We start from the raw sequence: 17,441 nt of genomic DNA, 5'->3' as shown, positions 1-17,441 counted from the left end.
AAGCTCTACTGCTAGAGTAGATTAAACTCCAAGGGTTGTGAGCTACAGATCAAAGGGCAACAAACTGGTGAGTGCAGCAAACTGCTCAACTCTAGTCTAAGAAGCAGACATCACTAAGTGCCACAACCAATCACCTCTGGTTTTTAGGATGTTATATGCTCCATTGGAGAGGCTGATGAATTTTTAAAACATTCAAAAGAAGTAGTGTACAGGGAGCTAGATCTAATGCAATATTAAGTTTGCACAGTCAAGCACTCAAAAGGTTAGGCAATTCCAAGAGTTCATTTCTCCTGCAATGGCAGCTCTAGCTACAAAGAATCTCTTTTCAAAATTAACAACAAAACGCGAGTCTATATTAGTACCAACCAAAGAAACAGGATGTGCAACATGGTCAATAGTGTGATCGAGAACTGGACTTCTAGAATTTTCTCTTTTACAGACTTTACACTGAATTAACACTAGTAACAAACAAACCAACAAGTCCTACAAAGCCTACCTTATTCTTTCAAAAAGCAATAGACGTTATGGTTGGCACTATTGAAAGCAACAGTAGCAAACCACCAATAACCCTCTGCCTCTATTTGTGTATTAGAAAGACATTCTGCAGAAGTATAGTGATGCCTTAGATATAAGAGGAGTGCTGACAGTTTAGTACAACATGGAAGATACAGGACAACTGGATATTGAGATTTCAACTAGCACTAGTAGGATCCAAGCTATGGGCACAGCTCTGCCATCCTACCCCATTCCGGCTCTATGCTTAAGACTGTGTGCTTCCACCCATCGAGTCATTGATAAGCCAAGTGAAATATCTTCAGCAATGCTACTTTCTGAAGCCAGGCTGGTCTGTTTTTCCAAGAAAAAGTTTATGAAGGTAAATTAGAAAGGAAATTACTAGTGAAGAAACAAATACCTTAAATCTGGCATCTAACATTAGAGACTTTAGAACCCAGCCCAAAGGAAGATGAATGTTTAGAAAAAGAATGACATCTCTGGGGTCCATTACTGACTAAATTAGCATATTCTAGAAGTGCATTCCAAATTACAAATCAATATTTAAAACAAGTGTTCTCTGCTATTCTGTGCAGTGTACTCTAAAGTCAGCTTTTATCAAAAATATACTCTGTATATGTATGATTTTCCTTAACTTAGGCTTGTGTGTGCTCAAGGAGAAAAGTCGGGACATTTGTTTTACTAAGTGAAGGAAACACATTCAGGAACAAAGATGAGAATAGTGTTGCTTGACCTCAGTGAGAACTCTTCCCTCACTCTCTCCCCACCCCAACCTCTCCCCAGTGTTTTGGGCCGCTCAAGTTTGACATAGATTGACTGATGTTTCCCCATTTCCCTTCAACGGATCATGCGGCACAGTGCTTTGGAATCTTTTTCATTTGTTTACATTTTCGGAAGAGCTGCATTAAATTTAATGCTTATGAAAGGTGCCTGGATTGCCAGCCCTGGCAGGAGAGTAATCACCTTTACCAACTCATTCTACGTGCCCCTTTTTGCAGTGTCTTAAGCCCTAATCCTGCAATGGTCCCTGCCCAGGCAAAGCCCTATACTTGTGCAGAACCCCAGTGAAATCTGGAAGCAGTTGCAGGCCAAAAAGTTATTATTCTGAACATAATGTAGACGGAGAGAGAGCTTTGCACAAATTCTTACTCAACTTCCTCACTTCAAAAAGATATGTTGGAAGCAAGCAGTTTCCCCATCACATGATAAATCTTCAGAGCAGCTACAATACCTGATACATCATTATTCAGATCCTTATCTTTATTTTTCTTCATTGCTATACAGGTTGATGTGTCTTCATCTTTTGCCCATGAAGCCTCCGACAATTGTGTCTCCATGGCGAGCAATTCTATAATAGGAGGCAATAGAAGGCAGAACCATTACTGCTAAAAAGCTGCATATACTCAAGGGAATCTTAGTCAGACATCTCAGACAAAATTCATGGATCACTGTGCTTCCACTTTAAGAACTTACCAGTTGATATAGAGCTCTCCAAAGAAGATGTAATATCTTCTTCTTGGGATGGTGTTGAATGTTCACTGCCAAGACAGGAAAACACTTAGACATTCATGATCTGATAGGTCTGGTTAATTTATTTAAGAATTAAATGTATACACAGAGACTGACCTGGACAAGACTGGATTATCCGATGTTAAAGGCAAAGCACTACTCTCCTTAACAAAAGAAATGTTAAAGCGTTTTAGTGTTTATACTTGTAATAGGACATCACTTCTTGTGTAAAGCAAATTTATAATATTTACCAGGTCCCAGTCTTAAACAATTCCTTTAGATGTATCTAGATCTGGTTGAAATATATTCATTTCAGTAGAGAGGGGGTTATTTAAAAAAAAAAGTTTGCACCCTCCCCTGCCCATGTTTTTCAGCCAGTTCTAGATGTATAGTGTATGTTTTAATACTGTTACTACCAGGGGAGTGTAATTATGTTTTTGTAGAAGTAGTAATTTTGGGGGGAAATCTGTTCACATCTATAGTTTTGTTACAAAAAGCTGTACTCCTGACCTTTATGCCAAAGAGCTTCACACTTTGATTTTAAAGTGTGTTGTTTCAAAGAAATGTCACAATGCTAGATTTCTCCCCCCCACACACACACACTTTAAACTGAACTGAGATTGTGATGCAAGTCTTAAAGAGAAACAAAGCCACTTGGCCTTTCCTGCCATTTGTTTCCCCCACCACTTTCAAAGCCATGCTACATTGCTCACCAAGATGATTTGGAGACACAGTCCCTTCCAGAAATTCAGAAAGCAACACTAGAAAAAGCTCTGAAGCTGAATCAGTGTTGCTTCTACGAGACAATGAGCTTTTGCTCGGGTTAAATTACATGTTGTTTAAGAGATGAACATTTACATTCAAGTCTCCATTTTTGATTCCTACTAATAGCAACATTGTACCACATCCACCAGATCTTAGAGCAGAAAGGCACTTGTTTTTTCATACTAGCTTAATGATCATAACAACTTTGTTTCACCATTAAGGGCCAAATTCTTTTCTCAGTTCAATTTGTTGCACCTGAATAACAGACAAGTCTGGCCCCAAATCTGTAGCACATTGCTGATAGATAAACTGCCTTTTAAAAAGCTTGAACTTTGAATCCAGTGTGTATTTTACATTTTATTACCATTGTCAATTCCTTGGACCACCACCACCACAAAGCAAATACACTTGGAGTTACATTAGTATAGTTCTAAGATTTTGGTTTTGAATCCCAGTTATCAGTAGTTAATTTGGAATTGTAGGAGGAGGTTTGCATGGTTTTTGTGGCCACTCCTCTCAGTGTGTCTAGGGAGTGCATTTGCTTTAATGTGCACATGACAAAGACTAGTAATGCTATTGTATTGCATTTCCATGTCACTCTGGTTAACATTATGCTTTCCCCCCAGATTCATTTTATAATAGTACATATACAACAGGCTGTCTTGTACAGAGTGGTTATCACAGTTTGTGGGGGACAGAAGCTCTTCAAATTAAAATGGTAAGAGTGTCTTGGAGACTAGTTATATAATAGCAAGTAAATAGCTTTTGTGTTCCTTGCTATTTACCTGTACCAGCAAGGAGATAGATATGAAGAGGATCTAACATGTACAAAAGATGTTTGGAACATAGGCTTCTGAGGGAAAAATTTAACTCCCCCTGAAGTGAATGGGAGACCAGCCCACTTATTCAAGGGGAGAATTCCACCCCTGTACAATATAGAAAAAATCCTGTTACTGTAGCATAGAAATAATGAAGATGAAGGAGAAATTTAATGAGCCCATCCATGGAGGACATGCTGACTAAGAACCTGAGCAGATATTAAAAAACAAAAGGGAGGGAGCGTAGGAAAGGAAAGTAATCAAAGCACAGAGATAGGAGTTGGCTGGAGTTTCTCAGAGAGATGTGCAGTATTGGTAACCTCCTCAAATTTTACATTTCTGAACCTGTTTAATTTTGTAAGAGTGGGATCTAGAAGTGAAGTGAGAAGAAAATCTTTATTTATGAACTTTCTTTCTACAGAAAAAGCCTCCATACGCTTTTATCATAGAAACATGTCATACAGCCAACAGTGTTCTGAAGGGACAAGTGATTATGGACCCCTTGATGCTTAGGTCCCCAACCTTACGCCTGCATGGGGCCTGATTTTTAAGAGGATGTAAGCTCAGCTGTTTCTGAAAAATGTGAGCCCCCTTTCAAGATGTTTTTAGTTGGGCAAGCAAAAACTGAGCAACTTTAAAAATAAATAAATAAATAAATAATAAAAAGCCCCACTGGACAGCAATGCTGTGTATGTTGTTCAGTTTCCTTTCTCCCCACATTAGTTTAAGGATCAGTGACTAGAGTTCAGCTCAGTCATCTGGATGTTTCCTCATGCAAATCTCTGCTATTTATACTCTTATTTGAATTCTCTCTTGGGCTTAAGGAAGCTACAGTGTTTTATTTTTCTCTAGGGGAGGGAGCAGTGGAAACAAAAAGACTCAAGGGAGCTTATAAATGTAGTGCTACCTCGAAATCAAGAGGGATTGACCAAAGCAAGAGACACCCCCACATATAATGCAGGAATAAATTCAAGCTTTCAGTGACTTTGTTACAAGCCAAAGGAGAACTGAAAGCCGTTCTATACTTTTCATCCACACCTAGTTCTTTTCCAAAGACTTTAAAGTGTTAAGAACTGTTGAAACTTCTGGATTGCAGAGGTAGAATTTTAAAAAAAAAAGCCACACTGTGGCTTTACTATCACACCTATCAGTGTACGCCAGAGATACCTGCCTTTAATAGGTTTAACAAAATCATGATTTTACAGAAATTCAGGGCACAGTTACTACCTGCTATATGCAATATATCAGTCATTCTAGTGAAGCAAGGTAATGATTTGCAATTGAGCCCAAACCAGCTCTGTTTACAAGTGTGAAAAACACATGATCTCCTTATAATATCAATATTTCTCTATCATCTAGGCCTACTTCTTGTAATGGAGAGTGTGTTTGCTGTTTCACTGTCCTCCAGACACTATCTGTGTTGTAGCAGTCTTCTGGTGAAGTACTCCTTGCATAAAAGCTTACAGAATCCCAAAGGAATCAATATACATTTCCTTGGTGATGTGTCAGAAAGCAAGTGGTTAGTTCTAAGCCCCCAGCATAGAAAGATTAGTTTGACTCACACAAGAGCTAGAGATTTAGAGCAGCCTCAAATCCCTACTCTGACCATGTTTTCGCAACACACACACACACACACACACACACACACACACACACACACACACACACACACAGAGAGAGAGAGTAATACAAGTATGGAGTTACTTACATTCTGAAGGACTCACTATAAGCAACACACCTGCAGGTAACCACAGTCTGATAAAATGCTAGAGACACTCTTCCTATTAAACATGGACATTCAAATTTTGTTCTACGTCATAGTTTTTAGACCAGATATGGGAGACTGCCCATTTGCCTTTCCTTCAGTTCAGACCTGGAATCTTGTCCCAGGGAAGAAAGAAGGATTATGAATACTACACAAAAGGGATTCCAACAGAAATGCAGAGGAACCCTACCCAGAGCCAAAAAGTGTAATTTGGGGTATAAACTGGAATTACAGAACTATACAAATATGGAGTGTGTTATGTTGCTTTAAATGTACACAACAGTGCTGGTCACAAGTGCTGTGTAGAACAAGGCCCTCTAGCTAGCCAAAGCAGAAGTACAATATGGGCAATAGCAGTGCAAGAGAAGGCTTCCTCACCTAGCCCCCACACCAGTCAACCAACATCTCTCAACCCCAAGATCACTCTAATGTGGAAAGAGTGATTGAGTAGCTGTCTCATTTTCTCCTTTGCTTCTCCACCAAGGGTGGATAATGACTATTGCAGATGGCTGGGCCACTTCACAGTGGGCAGGTCTGAGGTTACTAACTCATTTGTAGCAGAAAATGATTTCACTATTAGTCTAAATTAGGTTGCACTTTCATTTGATGCAGCAGTACGGAAAAAAGTGCCATTGTATTAGTCTGACAGGCCAGATGCAAATGTCGCTGAAGTCCGGGATTTGAAATCCTGATCCCATTGACAAAGCTCAGGCACATTTCCAATTAACATCACAATTAGAAAGTGTACGGTGCTGACTAGAACAGAAGGTAACGTTGGTGACCAGCAATCAAGGTGAGAACCAAGGATTTACTCTAATGTTCATCTGCCTGTCGTAACTGGTCACTTTGTGGGACTGAGGACCATTTATTTGGTCTTTTTCCTCACCTTAAGCACTGAGTGGACAGACACACTATCCCATTGAAATCTAGATGCAAATCTGAACTACACTATATTGGGTAAAGTATCGATCACCTTGTTTTTCTTAAGCAAAAATGGATTTTTGGAAGAGCATAGTCATAACGTAATAGTTTTCACAGAAGGAAGTATACAGAAAGACAATCAGATGGGATTATTAAAAAGTAAAGATGCCTCCTTGGTTTTTTGTTTCATCTCTTCCCCTCCCTCCCCCAAACATGTTGTTGGGAACGGATATCATTCATGCTTTACCAATAAAGGAGTCCCTTGTTACTAAAAAAGGAACACTCATTTTAAGATTTGTACATTGAATAAAGAGTACTCTGAGTTAGAGTATAGGATTTATATACTCCTAAACTTTGATCTGGATTTGAACATCACAGGTCAAGTACATTTCTGGAATGTTTTATTCCAATCACAGTTATTAAAAGAGATAGTCTCAGTTGGTATGTCTCCCAATAGCCTGCATAAAGAAAGGTAAGTCAGCAGAAGTCCACCGATTTACCAATGGAGCAATGCCGATTTACCCACCTTGAAAGTCTGACCCCTCAATTCTATTTTAAAAAGACAGTGCACTATTGCAAGTAAAGGGCTACCAAATTCAAAGGCAAGACTGCTGAAATTAAAGACAGCACTAACCTCAGTAAATAGAGAGTCCATTGTAGTAGAGAAGGCAACAAAATCTGCATCAGTCTGGTTACCAACAGAGCGTATCTTCCACCTGGCAGCACAAATTTTATTTGCATATTGCAACAAGATCACATTTGGATGTTTTCCTTAAATTAATTTTACACAGAAACAAGAGTTGAAGTTCGCCACCATGTCTTCGTGAAGACTGGGGCTATTCCCCAACCATGACAGATACATCATTAAGCAAAACAAGTCTAATGAAAATGACATTGACAGATAGTAACAGAGGAGTCACGAGAGTTGCTGAGACTTGCAGTCACTTGTTTGCAATGCAAAGTTCTGCTTCCTCAGCAACAGCCACATCACATTTTTTAAAAATCAGTTTCCAAAAAGGGAAAAATCAGATATAGCCTTAAGAGGAAGAAAATTTTATACCACAATGGCTACAAAAGCATCTCTGGTGCTTTGATGACCCTGTAAATTATCAATTTCTAGTCACAGTTAAGAAAGGAGGTCTAGTGGATGGCACATTAGCCTGGAGCTCAAGGACCTGATTTTCAGTTCCAAGTTCAGCCACAGGCTTCCTCTGTGACTTAGTCTATCCTATGCCTCAGGTCCCCCATCTGTAGAATGGGAATACTACCTCCATGGCTCTCAGGGGCATTGTAAGAATAACCCTTATTCATGAACGTGAGGCACTCTGGTTCTTCAGTGATAAGGGACATATAGATACCATTATAACCAGTGATACCATTATTTGCTCACTAATTCAGAATATAGTCTCATTCCCCTGCAGTGATGCTGTAGTATTAAACAAGACCAGATTCTTGAAGGTTAACAACAGAAACTATACTAGAACAGCTAGAGAGTGGCGGTCTTCAGCTCCCCTCAAGAGTCTGTGGTAACACTACTTGTCCAGTCTCCCTTTCCCCGGACCCCAGCCCAAACATTGTTTTGCCCTCTTACTTGTGTCCCTCCAGTGTCACGTCCAAAGTAGACCCATTTTTCAGATCGTCCCTTTCAAACATAGAGCGAGCTCTGGTTGTTACACATGTGAGATCACTGCTTGTGTACACTCTTGGATTCAGCTGTAGGATTTCCAAGGCCAGAGCATCTGTTAACAAAGATGCAGACTTGAAATAATGAGCAGGGTGTCAACATAAAAAGTTACTAGTCAGTCAGCTGGGTAGATTTGGTCCTTTTCTATCAACAGATATATCCACACCTCAGAGACAATAAACCTGATTGTACATTTGCCCTGTTTCATTCGCTTGCTACTTTCATAGGTTATTAGTAAAGGTTCAGGGAGCTGTAGAGAAATATAAGCAGACTACAGGTGGATGGACATAAAACTTGGCAGAATCCATTTTTAAGGGGAGCATGACCAGCAGTCCAGGGTAGGCCAGTGACCATTGACACACTTGCATTTGAGCAGTGGTGTCCATTTGCCACACTGCAACGCTAGCAGCCAGTCTCTACCTCACACAGCTTTCAGATTTGACAATTGTACATGGCATTTTGAACTGAAGCAGTGGTGTCATGGGGAGATGGGAGGATGGTAATGTGTGGGAGGCAAGGCAGCAGCACTTACTGTAGAAAGTAACATTGTACATTGCAGTGGAAATAAAACCTTGGTTAGAGCAACCCTTGGCTCCCAGACAACAGGGACCAGTAGGCAAAGGGAGGAATTGCAGACACTGCATAGAATGACATCTCTGCAGAATCAGCTTACAGTGGCATTATGGGAAGGTGACCGATTGGCTAGATGGAAGCTCACTGACCCACATCTATGCCATGACATGGCCTGGACTCTCAGCTACAAGCTAAAGCTTGGGATAAATGAAGCAGGCCAAATTGGGATGTTAAAAGCTCAGTTTTTGATGCCTGTCATATACAACGTAAGCTAAACCGCCTCCTCATTAGTGCTGGAGATTGATGGTACAGCCATTTGTTTTGCACAAGAAAAGCTCTTCAGTTGCCATTTCCAGTCGTCTGTGAGATGGCTCATGAACACAGCTATTCTTTAGATCCAGCCAGGCAAAGGCATCTCAGGTAATTTGTGGGCATTGTTTATACCAATTAAAGCCAATAGCAAATTTTCACCATAGTGAGTCAGGACAGATTTATGCTGTGGCACAGGCAACAGATACTTATAGCAAAGAATATCTGTGCTTGATAGAATGATTTCCATTATTGTTCATCTTTTAATCCTTTGCTATTTTAGATTTAGCACCATGTTACATTAGACAATAAATTTTAGTTCATCCACCAACTACCTCTGCACTTCAAAAGATCAGGGTACAAAAGAAGGCAAAAACCATAAAAGAGTAGCCAGCAGATCTTACCTAGCAGAGGTGTAGAATACAAGCATGAGTATCTCAAGGAGGGTGTCTTGGGAAGTCCAGTGCCCTGACCTGCTTCTTGGCCCCCAAATCTTTTGAAGGAGCAAAGGTGCTAATTGGAGAAGGGAAAGCATATGGCAGGTTATTGTTCATCATGTTACTTACTGTAGCACCTACTACCAGCCAAGCATGTTCCCATTGTGCTAGGCACTGTACACACAGAATGCTAGACAATCCCTACCCTGAAGAGTTTACAGTCCAATCGACAAGCCCCACATGGGGTGTGGGAAGGGATACAATACACAAGCAGCGTGGACAACATGATGGTGGCAGACATGTTAGTGCCATGTTTTTTGAGTAGTGGGTTTAGTTAGGAAGGAATAAGCTAATTAGAATGTGAAGTAAAAGGAAGGGACACTGTAAGAGGTGGTGAGCAGGACAAGGCAGAAGAGGGCGACAGTGGCAGGTGTGGAATGAAGCTGAGCTGAAGAGAGGGTGAGAGCAAAAAACAACCAGTCAAAGGGCAGAGAAAGTCCAGTGAAGACTGTAGAAAATTGACTGAATGGGTACGCTTTGGCAGCTTCTCCAACGGCTCCTACAGGCTCTCCTCTGCAGTTCCCCTTTCCCTCCCACCAACAGACCCAGTCCCCATGGGGTGGTGGGGGAAGGAGAAGTACCACCTGTGTCCTACTTCGCCCTCAATTGTATATGCTAACCGTTGTTCAAATGAGGCCTTTTACTGCTGAAAACCAATCATAGAATCATAGATTATAGGACTGGAAGGGACCTCGAGAGGTCATAGAGTCCAGTCCCCTGCCCGCATGGCAGGACCAAATACTGTCTAGACCATCCCTGATAGACATTTATCTAACCTACTCTTAAATATCTCCAGAGACGGAGATTCCACAACCTCCCTAGGCAATTTGTTCCAGTGTTTAACCACCCTGACAGTTAGGAACTTTTTCCTAATGTCCAACCTAGACCTCCCTTGCTGCAGTTTAAACCCATTGTTTCTGGTTCTATCCTTAGAGGCTAAGGTGAACAAGTTCTCTCCCTCCTCCTCATGACACCCTTTTAGATACCTGAAAACTGCTATCATGTCCCCTCTCAGTCTTCTCTTCTCCAAACTAAACAAACCCAGTTCTTTCAGCCTTCCTTCATAGGTCATGTTCTCAAGACCTTTAATCATTCTTGTTGCTCTTCTTTGGACCCTTTCCAATTTCTCCACATCTTTTTTAAAATGCGGCGCCCAGAACTGGACACAATACTGCAGCTGAGGCCTAACCAGAGCAGAGTAGAGCGGAAGAATGACTTCTCGTGTCTTGCTCACAACACACCTGCTAATGCATCCCAGAATCATGTTTGCTTTTTTTGCAACAGCATCACACTGTTGACTCATATTTAGCTTGTGGTCCACTATAACCCCTAGATCCCTTTCTGCCGTACTCCTTCCTAGACAGTCTTTTCCCATTCTGTATGTGTGAAATTGATTTTTCCTTCCTAAGTGGAGCACTTTGCATTTGTCTTTGTTAAACTTCATCCTGTTTAACTCAGACCATTTCTCCAATTTGTCCAGATCATTTTGAATTATGACCCTGTCCTCCAAAGTAGTTGCAATCCCTCCCAGTTTGGTATCATCCGCAAACTTAATAAGCGTACTTTCTATGCCAATATCTAAGTCGAAATCAAATAATGTGTATTGGAAAGGATTTATGCAGCAGTAGCCATTCATCGATATGTGGGGGAAAAGGTGTTATTTTAACATGGTTCTCAAACCAAGGAAGTGTCTGTATTTTAATGATGAATTTATGTCTTCTAGCTTCAAGAACTCTAGTTTGAGTTTCAGCTGAGTCTTGCAGAGAGAAGTCTATCAAGAGATCTGGATTTCAATTTCCCAGGTGCACAATGTTTACAGAGTGACAATATAAAGCAAGGCATAAAAAGGATGAGTCAAGAACAGGATAGCATTTATTGACTGTAAATTCTTGAAGGCTATTCCTAAAGCTGTTAACAAAACAAAAAAAAAGTTACCAATTTTGGCACAGTTCTGGTAGAGTCAATGTTTTTCCCTCCCCCGTGTGACAGGGGGGAAAAAAACAAAAACAAAAACAAAAAACCCCACACCTATAGGACTAAAAATAGTGGCCAGAATTTCTCACTATCTTCTTTTTTACTGTTTCTTGGTTTAAACTGGACAGTGGACTGTAGTCACTAGCCTCCTCATCTATGCAACTCTATTGTAATAGGAAGATAGTTAGGGCAACTGGATAGGGAGAGAAAAGTATACACTATTACTGCTTGTAGAAGCCATACTGTTGGATTAATATCCTTCTATTGGAGGGATTCTTACAGTTAAGCAATCACAGTACTACCCAATTTAACCAATTCTGCTTCTGTTTAATCTTTGCAAAAGCTTAATTTTACTCATGCGAACTGTCTCTAACTTGACTCAGTTACCTATGTGCATAAGCTTATGCACATGTGGATGTGTTTGCAGGATTGGGCCTTAAAAAAAGATAAATGCTTTACTCTAAGTCTTTGGCGGGAACACAACTTTGTCAAAATAAAGCCTGATCTTTTAGTACCTGAATAAATAAGGTTATAGTAATAGGGCTGGTTGGGAATTTTCCAATGGAAAATATTTTTCCATTGGAAAATGCCTATTTGTTGAAAGGGTCTCCTGGATGTATTGATTTTGACCAATTTCGGTTTACCAAAAAAGTGAACATGAAGCATTTTCATAATGAAATATTTTGAAATTTTATTAAAATGTTAAGTGAAAGTCAAAATGGAATGTTTCAAATTGACTCAAATTAAGGGATTCTATTTTGCAGGAAAATTAGAAAGGTTTTTTTCAGTTCTAGAACAGATGGAAGGGATTTTGAACTCAGGATTTCCCTACAAAACAGAAAAACTTGTCCTTGCCCAGCTTTGTTACATAAAGTAGTGCATTTACCTTCCCGCAGTGGCAATAGGGAATACTGATGTTCTTTGCTGCCCAGCTGCCACAAACGAAGGCACATTATTAAATTTCCCTCAGACTAAGTTGAATGGAAATTGTAAAGATGAAGTGTTGCTGCTGCAATATAAACCCTTTTCTATTATCCTCTTCCTTTTAACAGCCACACATTCAGTGCTCCCATTTGCCTGCATCCCCTCCTGTTTTTTAAAATGGCCTTCAGAACAGCGAAGATGCACATTGTTTAGTGTGAGGCAATCAAACAAACTCAGATTTTAAACAGGGAAGATATGAAGGTAACATCCTTTTAAGCACACAACCACCACTAGTTGTTGACCAGGAATGCCGAACAACATGCTCCGTACTGAACCATGCAGGGATAATGTCTGACCCAGGGCACCTGAGGAGGGGAATCTGAGGGATACATGCTAATCAGCCTGCACAGTTCGCTTCAGCCAGTATGTTTACACAAATTAAACTCCAGGGGAAAAAAAGTAGCTCAGTTGTTACAAAAATGGCCCTCAGATTGGACTTCAGACAAATTGTAGATGGACATTCACCCTGGTGTCCTCTGTGCCATGGAATGCTCTCCTCCACCACCAGGTGAGATAATGGATTTCATACCTGACACAGCAATCCACAAAGTTGTCCCTTAAACAGTTTCTCTCTCAGTGGGTTAACAGTGGCTATGAAGAGACATTTACATAATCACTGCATGTTAAATGATAAAGAACCATTTTAGATGCTCTTATGGTTCCTTTTAACCTTGTTTTTGCCCATAATGAATGAAGTTAAATTTTCACCGTCAGCTATTTGTACCTGCAATTTTCATGTATTCTTACGATTTTAAAACAGATGCATACGAGAGACCATATTCCACTGCGGGGGAGACCCTGAAAATGTCCTAGGCATTGCTCTAATTTTCTTATCCTTTTTTAAATACAGAAAGGGATGTGTTTTGTATCAGAGCGTCACTGCTTTTAGAATGCAATAGCACTCTGAATAACGGCTCTAAACATGGGGTCACAGGCTGCCAGGTTTGGACCTGTGATTCCAGAGGATATTTGAGATTCCTCCGCCTCCACCCCCCGCCCCCCATGACATAGCATTTTGCTGGTTTTATTTTAGTTTCCAGCATTGCAGACTGAGGCCAGAAAGTGCTCTGAAGAGCAAGGATAGTCCTTTTGTTCACTGTCTGTACAGCGCCTAGTGCAATAGCCCCACCCCCTGCAGCCCTGAACACTAGTGCAATACACATAGAAATTAACTGTATTTTGCTTTGTACATCATTGCAATAATACTTTGGCAATGAAAATTTGGTTAATTGCATCTCCTTCTTCCACAGATTAGAATCCATCTCTCAGTAGCCATATTAGCTCTATCAGCACTAGCAATTAATGTTATGTTAAGGTACCAGAGACTCTAAACATAGGGTCAATTCTGCCATCCTTTCTCAGAGCAAGTAGTACCTTCCTCAGCAAATTCCATTGATTTCAGTACTGTATTGGTAGCATTGCTAGCAGAGGACTACTTGTGGAGTAGTTTACTCCGCAATGTGAGTGGAGGTGTCGAAGTGGCCTTAGGGAAGAAAGCAGCCGCGACTGACCACACAAAGGGAGTACATGTGAAGTGGTACTGTTTTTAATCATCAATTCTATATCCATACCATTGTTAAGAACGGTCTTTAGAGAGTTCCCTGTTCAACAAGAGACTGTCTTAAAATTTGGGAGACTCCTCAAATGGGAAGTGAGTGTAGCTCTACTGGCTTCATTTACATTGGCTGGGGAGATCCCATTTTAAAAACAGGGGTGTTTTTTTGGTGTGTGTTTTGTTCTTAGGAGTTACACTCTTGCCAGAGCCTACCAAGGAAACGAACATACCAATTTCCATTTCTACACCTCTTCCATGCAGCTAACAACATAACTAAAGGATGAATGTGCAAATGCAGTGTGCGCGCACACATGCTTCCTCAGGTAAAACGCTCACTTGAATACGAATGAACATACCTGCAACCTGTAAAGCCATCTTGGGGAAGTTTCTGCAATACCGGGGCGTAATATTCTTAAGGGACCAGTTTCAGCCAAGTGCTTAGGAGCATGCCTCTGCCTCAGCTCAGCATAATCTTCCCAGCATGTGCTCTGGTTTCAAAACTACTAAATAATTTACAATGTTTCCCTGCCTCAAGATTTTTCTTTAGAGTACATTCCCCCCATGGATCATATGTACCTGGAGTCAGAGCCTCAGCTGGTGCAAGTCACCAGCGCTTCATTGAATCTACGGGAATAGACAGACTTGACATATCAAAGCTTTCTGGGTTATTGCCATTAAGAAGCGTGAATACCAGGTAAATGTAGGAAGTCTCATAAGTTTAGGAAAGAGCTTCATTTATATTTTAAAAGGAACGAAAATGTGGCAGCCTCTAGGTGAAACAGTTGTTTCAGACTGCAGAGCTATCCCCTACAGAAAGCAGGATGGGGAGCTTGGACAGAGTCTACAGCATAGGAAGCAGAAGTAGCAGGGCAAGAGGGTTCACTCCCAATATGAAGGTGGTTGCTTAGGCACAAGAACAGCATCTTCAGCTATACTGCTCCTTAACACTTAGTCCTGACTCAGAGGGCTCAAAGCGCCACCTACTGAGTCACCATGTCTTGCAGCACCCTGCAATTTTGGTGGGAAGTTTCTCTTTGAAAGGCCAACAGGTCTGGACCTTGCTGAGCTCAAGTCGTGTCTGGATCATCACACAAGGAGGAATGACTGGAGCATTCTTGAAAGAAACAGAACTTCCACAGAGTAAAGTAACACAAAGGTCACCATCTAGCGTGACCTCATTTGATTCTTCCATTATCTAACGGCAGCAGAACACTTGCCAGTGCTATAAGTGAATACTACATAAGTACTTACTTTTCTGCTCTTTATCTTTTTCCTGAAGTGTCTGGCAAGAGCTCATTAAAGCCGTATTCATAGCCTGAAGGGTTCTCCGCTCAGAAATGGCTTCCTCTAACACACTTCGCAAAGATCTGACTTCTTTCCAGGCAGAATGAAGTGCCCCATCTCGATCCTTAACCTGAGCACAGAAAAGTTCACAGCCCTGACTGACACAAAAAGGTCTTTGCTGTTCATGCAAATGAAACCGAAATGCATCTGTTCTCTCAGGAAGTGATAAGCCCCTACTGAACTTCTGCATTTTTACATTTGGGTGGACTGTGTATGGGAGCTATTTCTGAGTTTTGTTTTTTTTAAGCCACCACAAATATGCAAAGTTGCCTCTTTCATCAGCAAGCTGTTGACGCCACCTCCTCTGCTTTTACTTCCTCTGCAAGTCACAGTTTTGCAGTGTGGCTGTTCATTCCAACAAAGCATAGTTTCCTATTTGCTAGCAGAGGCGTATCAAGCATAGCTTTCTGGTGTGCAGGACACCAAGTCACTGCCCTACCTGTTTGCTGGAGTCCTCCAACCGTTTGGTAGCTTCTTGGAGCTGCAAGCCAAGAACATCTGCCCGACTGACAGCTTCATCTTGCAACTGTTTGGCAGCTTCTAACTCGTGTTGTCTGCAGGGGGCAAGAGTGCAGGACACAAGCAGTCCGACAGTTCAGAAAAATATGCCTGGGAAGTGTGATACCCAGTCACTAAGAGAGAGACCACATGCTATTAAAAAGCTTTAACATTGTGTCTGGGAAGTTAAACTAACAAGGGGTTTAGGGATTAACCCATCCAAGGCTGTTTGATCTGCCAGATGAGTACAGAAGTAGTGTAGGTTTTCAGTAGGTTCCTAGCCACCCAAACCTGTGCAAATGCTATGCAAGTAGTGTCTAGATGAATTCCAATGTGGAAAAGGAGTAGGAGGTTACTGCACCCGTACCAAATAGTTTTAAAAGGCATTTTAAACAACTTATCATAGACAGTCCATTCGGCTATTTTAGGGAAAAGTGGTAAGAGGATCCAAAGTCAAGAGCATTAGTAAAAATATCAGAAGATGACCCTGCAGGCAGGGTTAATGATCACCCCAGTTATGCAGCTTTGATTTGTTAGTCACTTAGTCTCACTGAAGCACCCTTTAAAGCACCAAGCGACAACTACCAATGGAAAGTCAGCACCACAAGTCCCTGCGATAGAAAGTGGCTGTTCAGTGACCCTTAATAGGCTTCTTTTGCATTGCAAAACAGTGGGGCTGTATCCAAACTGACCTTGTTCTGAACGTCTTCCCACTGTTACAGCTCCACTGGTAGCATGACCAGCCACCCCCATTTTTAATCAGAGTGTCCTGAGCTGGGCACTCCACTAGCAGCTGGCCTACACTAGCACTACACCAATGGTGGGAGATTCAGAAAGATGTAGAATTAGGGTTACCATACATCCTCTTTCCTGGACATGTCCGGCTTTTCAGCAGTCAAACCCCCGTCCGGGGGGGAATTGCCAAAAAGCCGAACATGTCCGGGAAAATGGCGGCTCTGCTTCTCCCCGACTCTTCGGCTCTGTTTAAGAGCCGGGCTGCCCCAGCACTACCGGCTTCGGGCAGCCCCGTGCCTCCAGACCCTGCGCCGCGGGAGCCCGGGAGGGGAAGTGCCTGGCTGGGGGCGCAGGGTCTGGAGGCAGGGGGGCTGCCCGAAGCCAGTAGCGCTCGGGCAGCCCGGCTCTTAAACAGAGCCGAAGAGGAGCAGAGCCTCCAGCCGGGGCGGCTCTGCATAACTTACATAGTGTCAGTTACACAGAGCCGAAGAGGAGCAGAGCTGCGCTGGGGAAGCGCCGGCTGGGGGCGCAGGGTCTGGGGGCTACCTGGCAAACCCTGAAGCCGGTAGCACTGGGGCAGCCCTTTCCCCCTGGCTGGGAGTGGAAGGGAGGAGGGGGCGGAGTTAGGGTGGTGAAGGGGCGGAGTTGGGGCGGGGCTAGGGGTGGGAAAATGGGCGGGGCCAGGGCCCGTGGAGGGTCCTCTTTTTTTATTTATGAGATATGGTAACCCTATGTAGAATAGATCAGGCCAGGAGAATACTATGCTTGCTCAAAATGAGGATAGGAATGTTCTTTCCTAGTCTACATTTACCCATTTCTATAAGAAAATCTACTTGGAGTCCAAATTTTCCCTGACCACTAGTAAATCAAGGCAGTGTTCTGCCCTGAGCTAGAAATGGTTTGGTCTGGTATAGCAGACCATTTCCAATAAGTAACGATGTTGGTCTGTCAAACATGGGCATGCCATCAACTTCATACACAGCCAACAGTTCTGCTT

General features: G+C 42.0%; 1 protein-coding gene across 4 annotated transcripts in view; it reads right to left on the bottom strand.

Annotated features, from left to right (window-relative positions):
- Nucleotides 1–17,441, bottom strand: part of IRAG2 (inositol 1,4,5-triphosphate receptor associated 2) — a 65,274-nt gene that overhangs the window by 12,574 nt on the left and 35,259 nt on the right. For all 4 annotated transcript variants that reach the window (XM_065568861.1, XM_065568853.1, XM_065568851.1 and 1 more), the window contains 9 exons: nt 15,651–15,765; nt 15,119–15,281; nt 12,842–12,903; nt 9,262–9,370; nt 7,883–8,030; nt 6,926–7,007; nt 2,140–2,186; nt 1,987–2,051; nt 1,745–1,861 (listed from right to left, as the gene is read on the bottom strand). In XM_065568861.1, coding sequence (XP_065424933.1) covers nt 1,745–1,861; nt 1,987–2,051; nt 2,140–2,186; nt 6,926–7,007; nt 7,883–8,030; nt 9,262–9,370; nt 12,842–12,903; nt 15,119–15,281; nt 15,651–15,765 — 908 coding nt within the window. The remainder of the gene's footprint in view (nt 1–1,744; nt 1,862–1,986; nt 2,052–2,139; nt 2,187–6,925; nt 7,008–7,882; nt 8,031–9,261; nt 9,371–12,841; nt 12,904–15,118; nt 15,282–15,650; nt 15,766–17,441) is intronic.

Source organism: Chrysemys picta, chromosome 1 (genome assembly GCF_011386835.1).
Source record: "Chrysemys picta bellii isolate R12L10 chromosome 1, ASM1138683v2, whole genome shotgun sequence".
In the NCBI taxonomy this organism is placed as follows: domain Eukaryota; kingdom Metazoa; phylum Chordata; order Testudines; family Emydidae; genus Chrysemys; species Chrysemys picta.
This window is presented reverse-complemented; position numbering and strand designations above follow the sequence as displayed.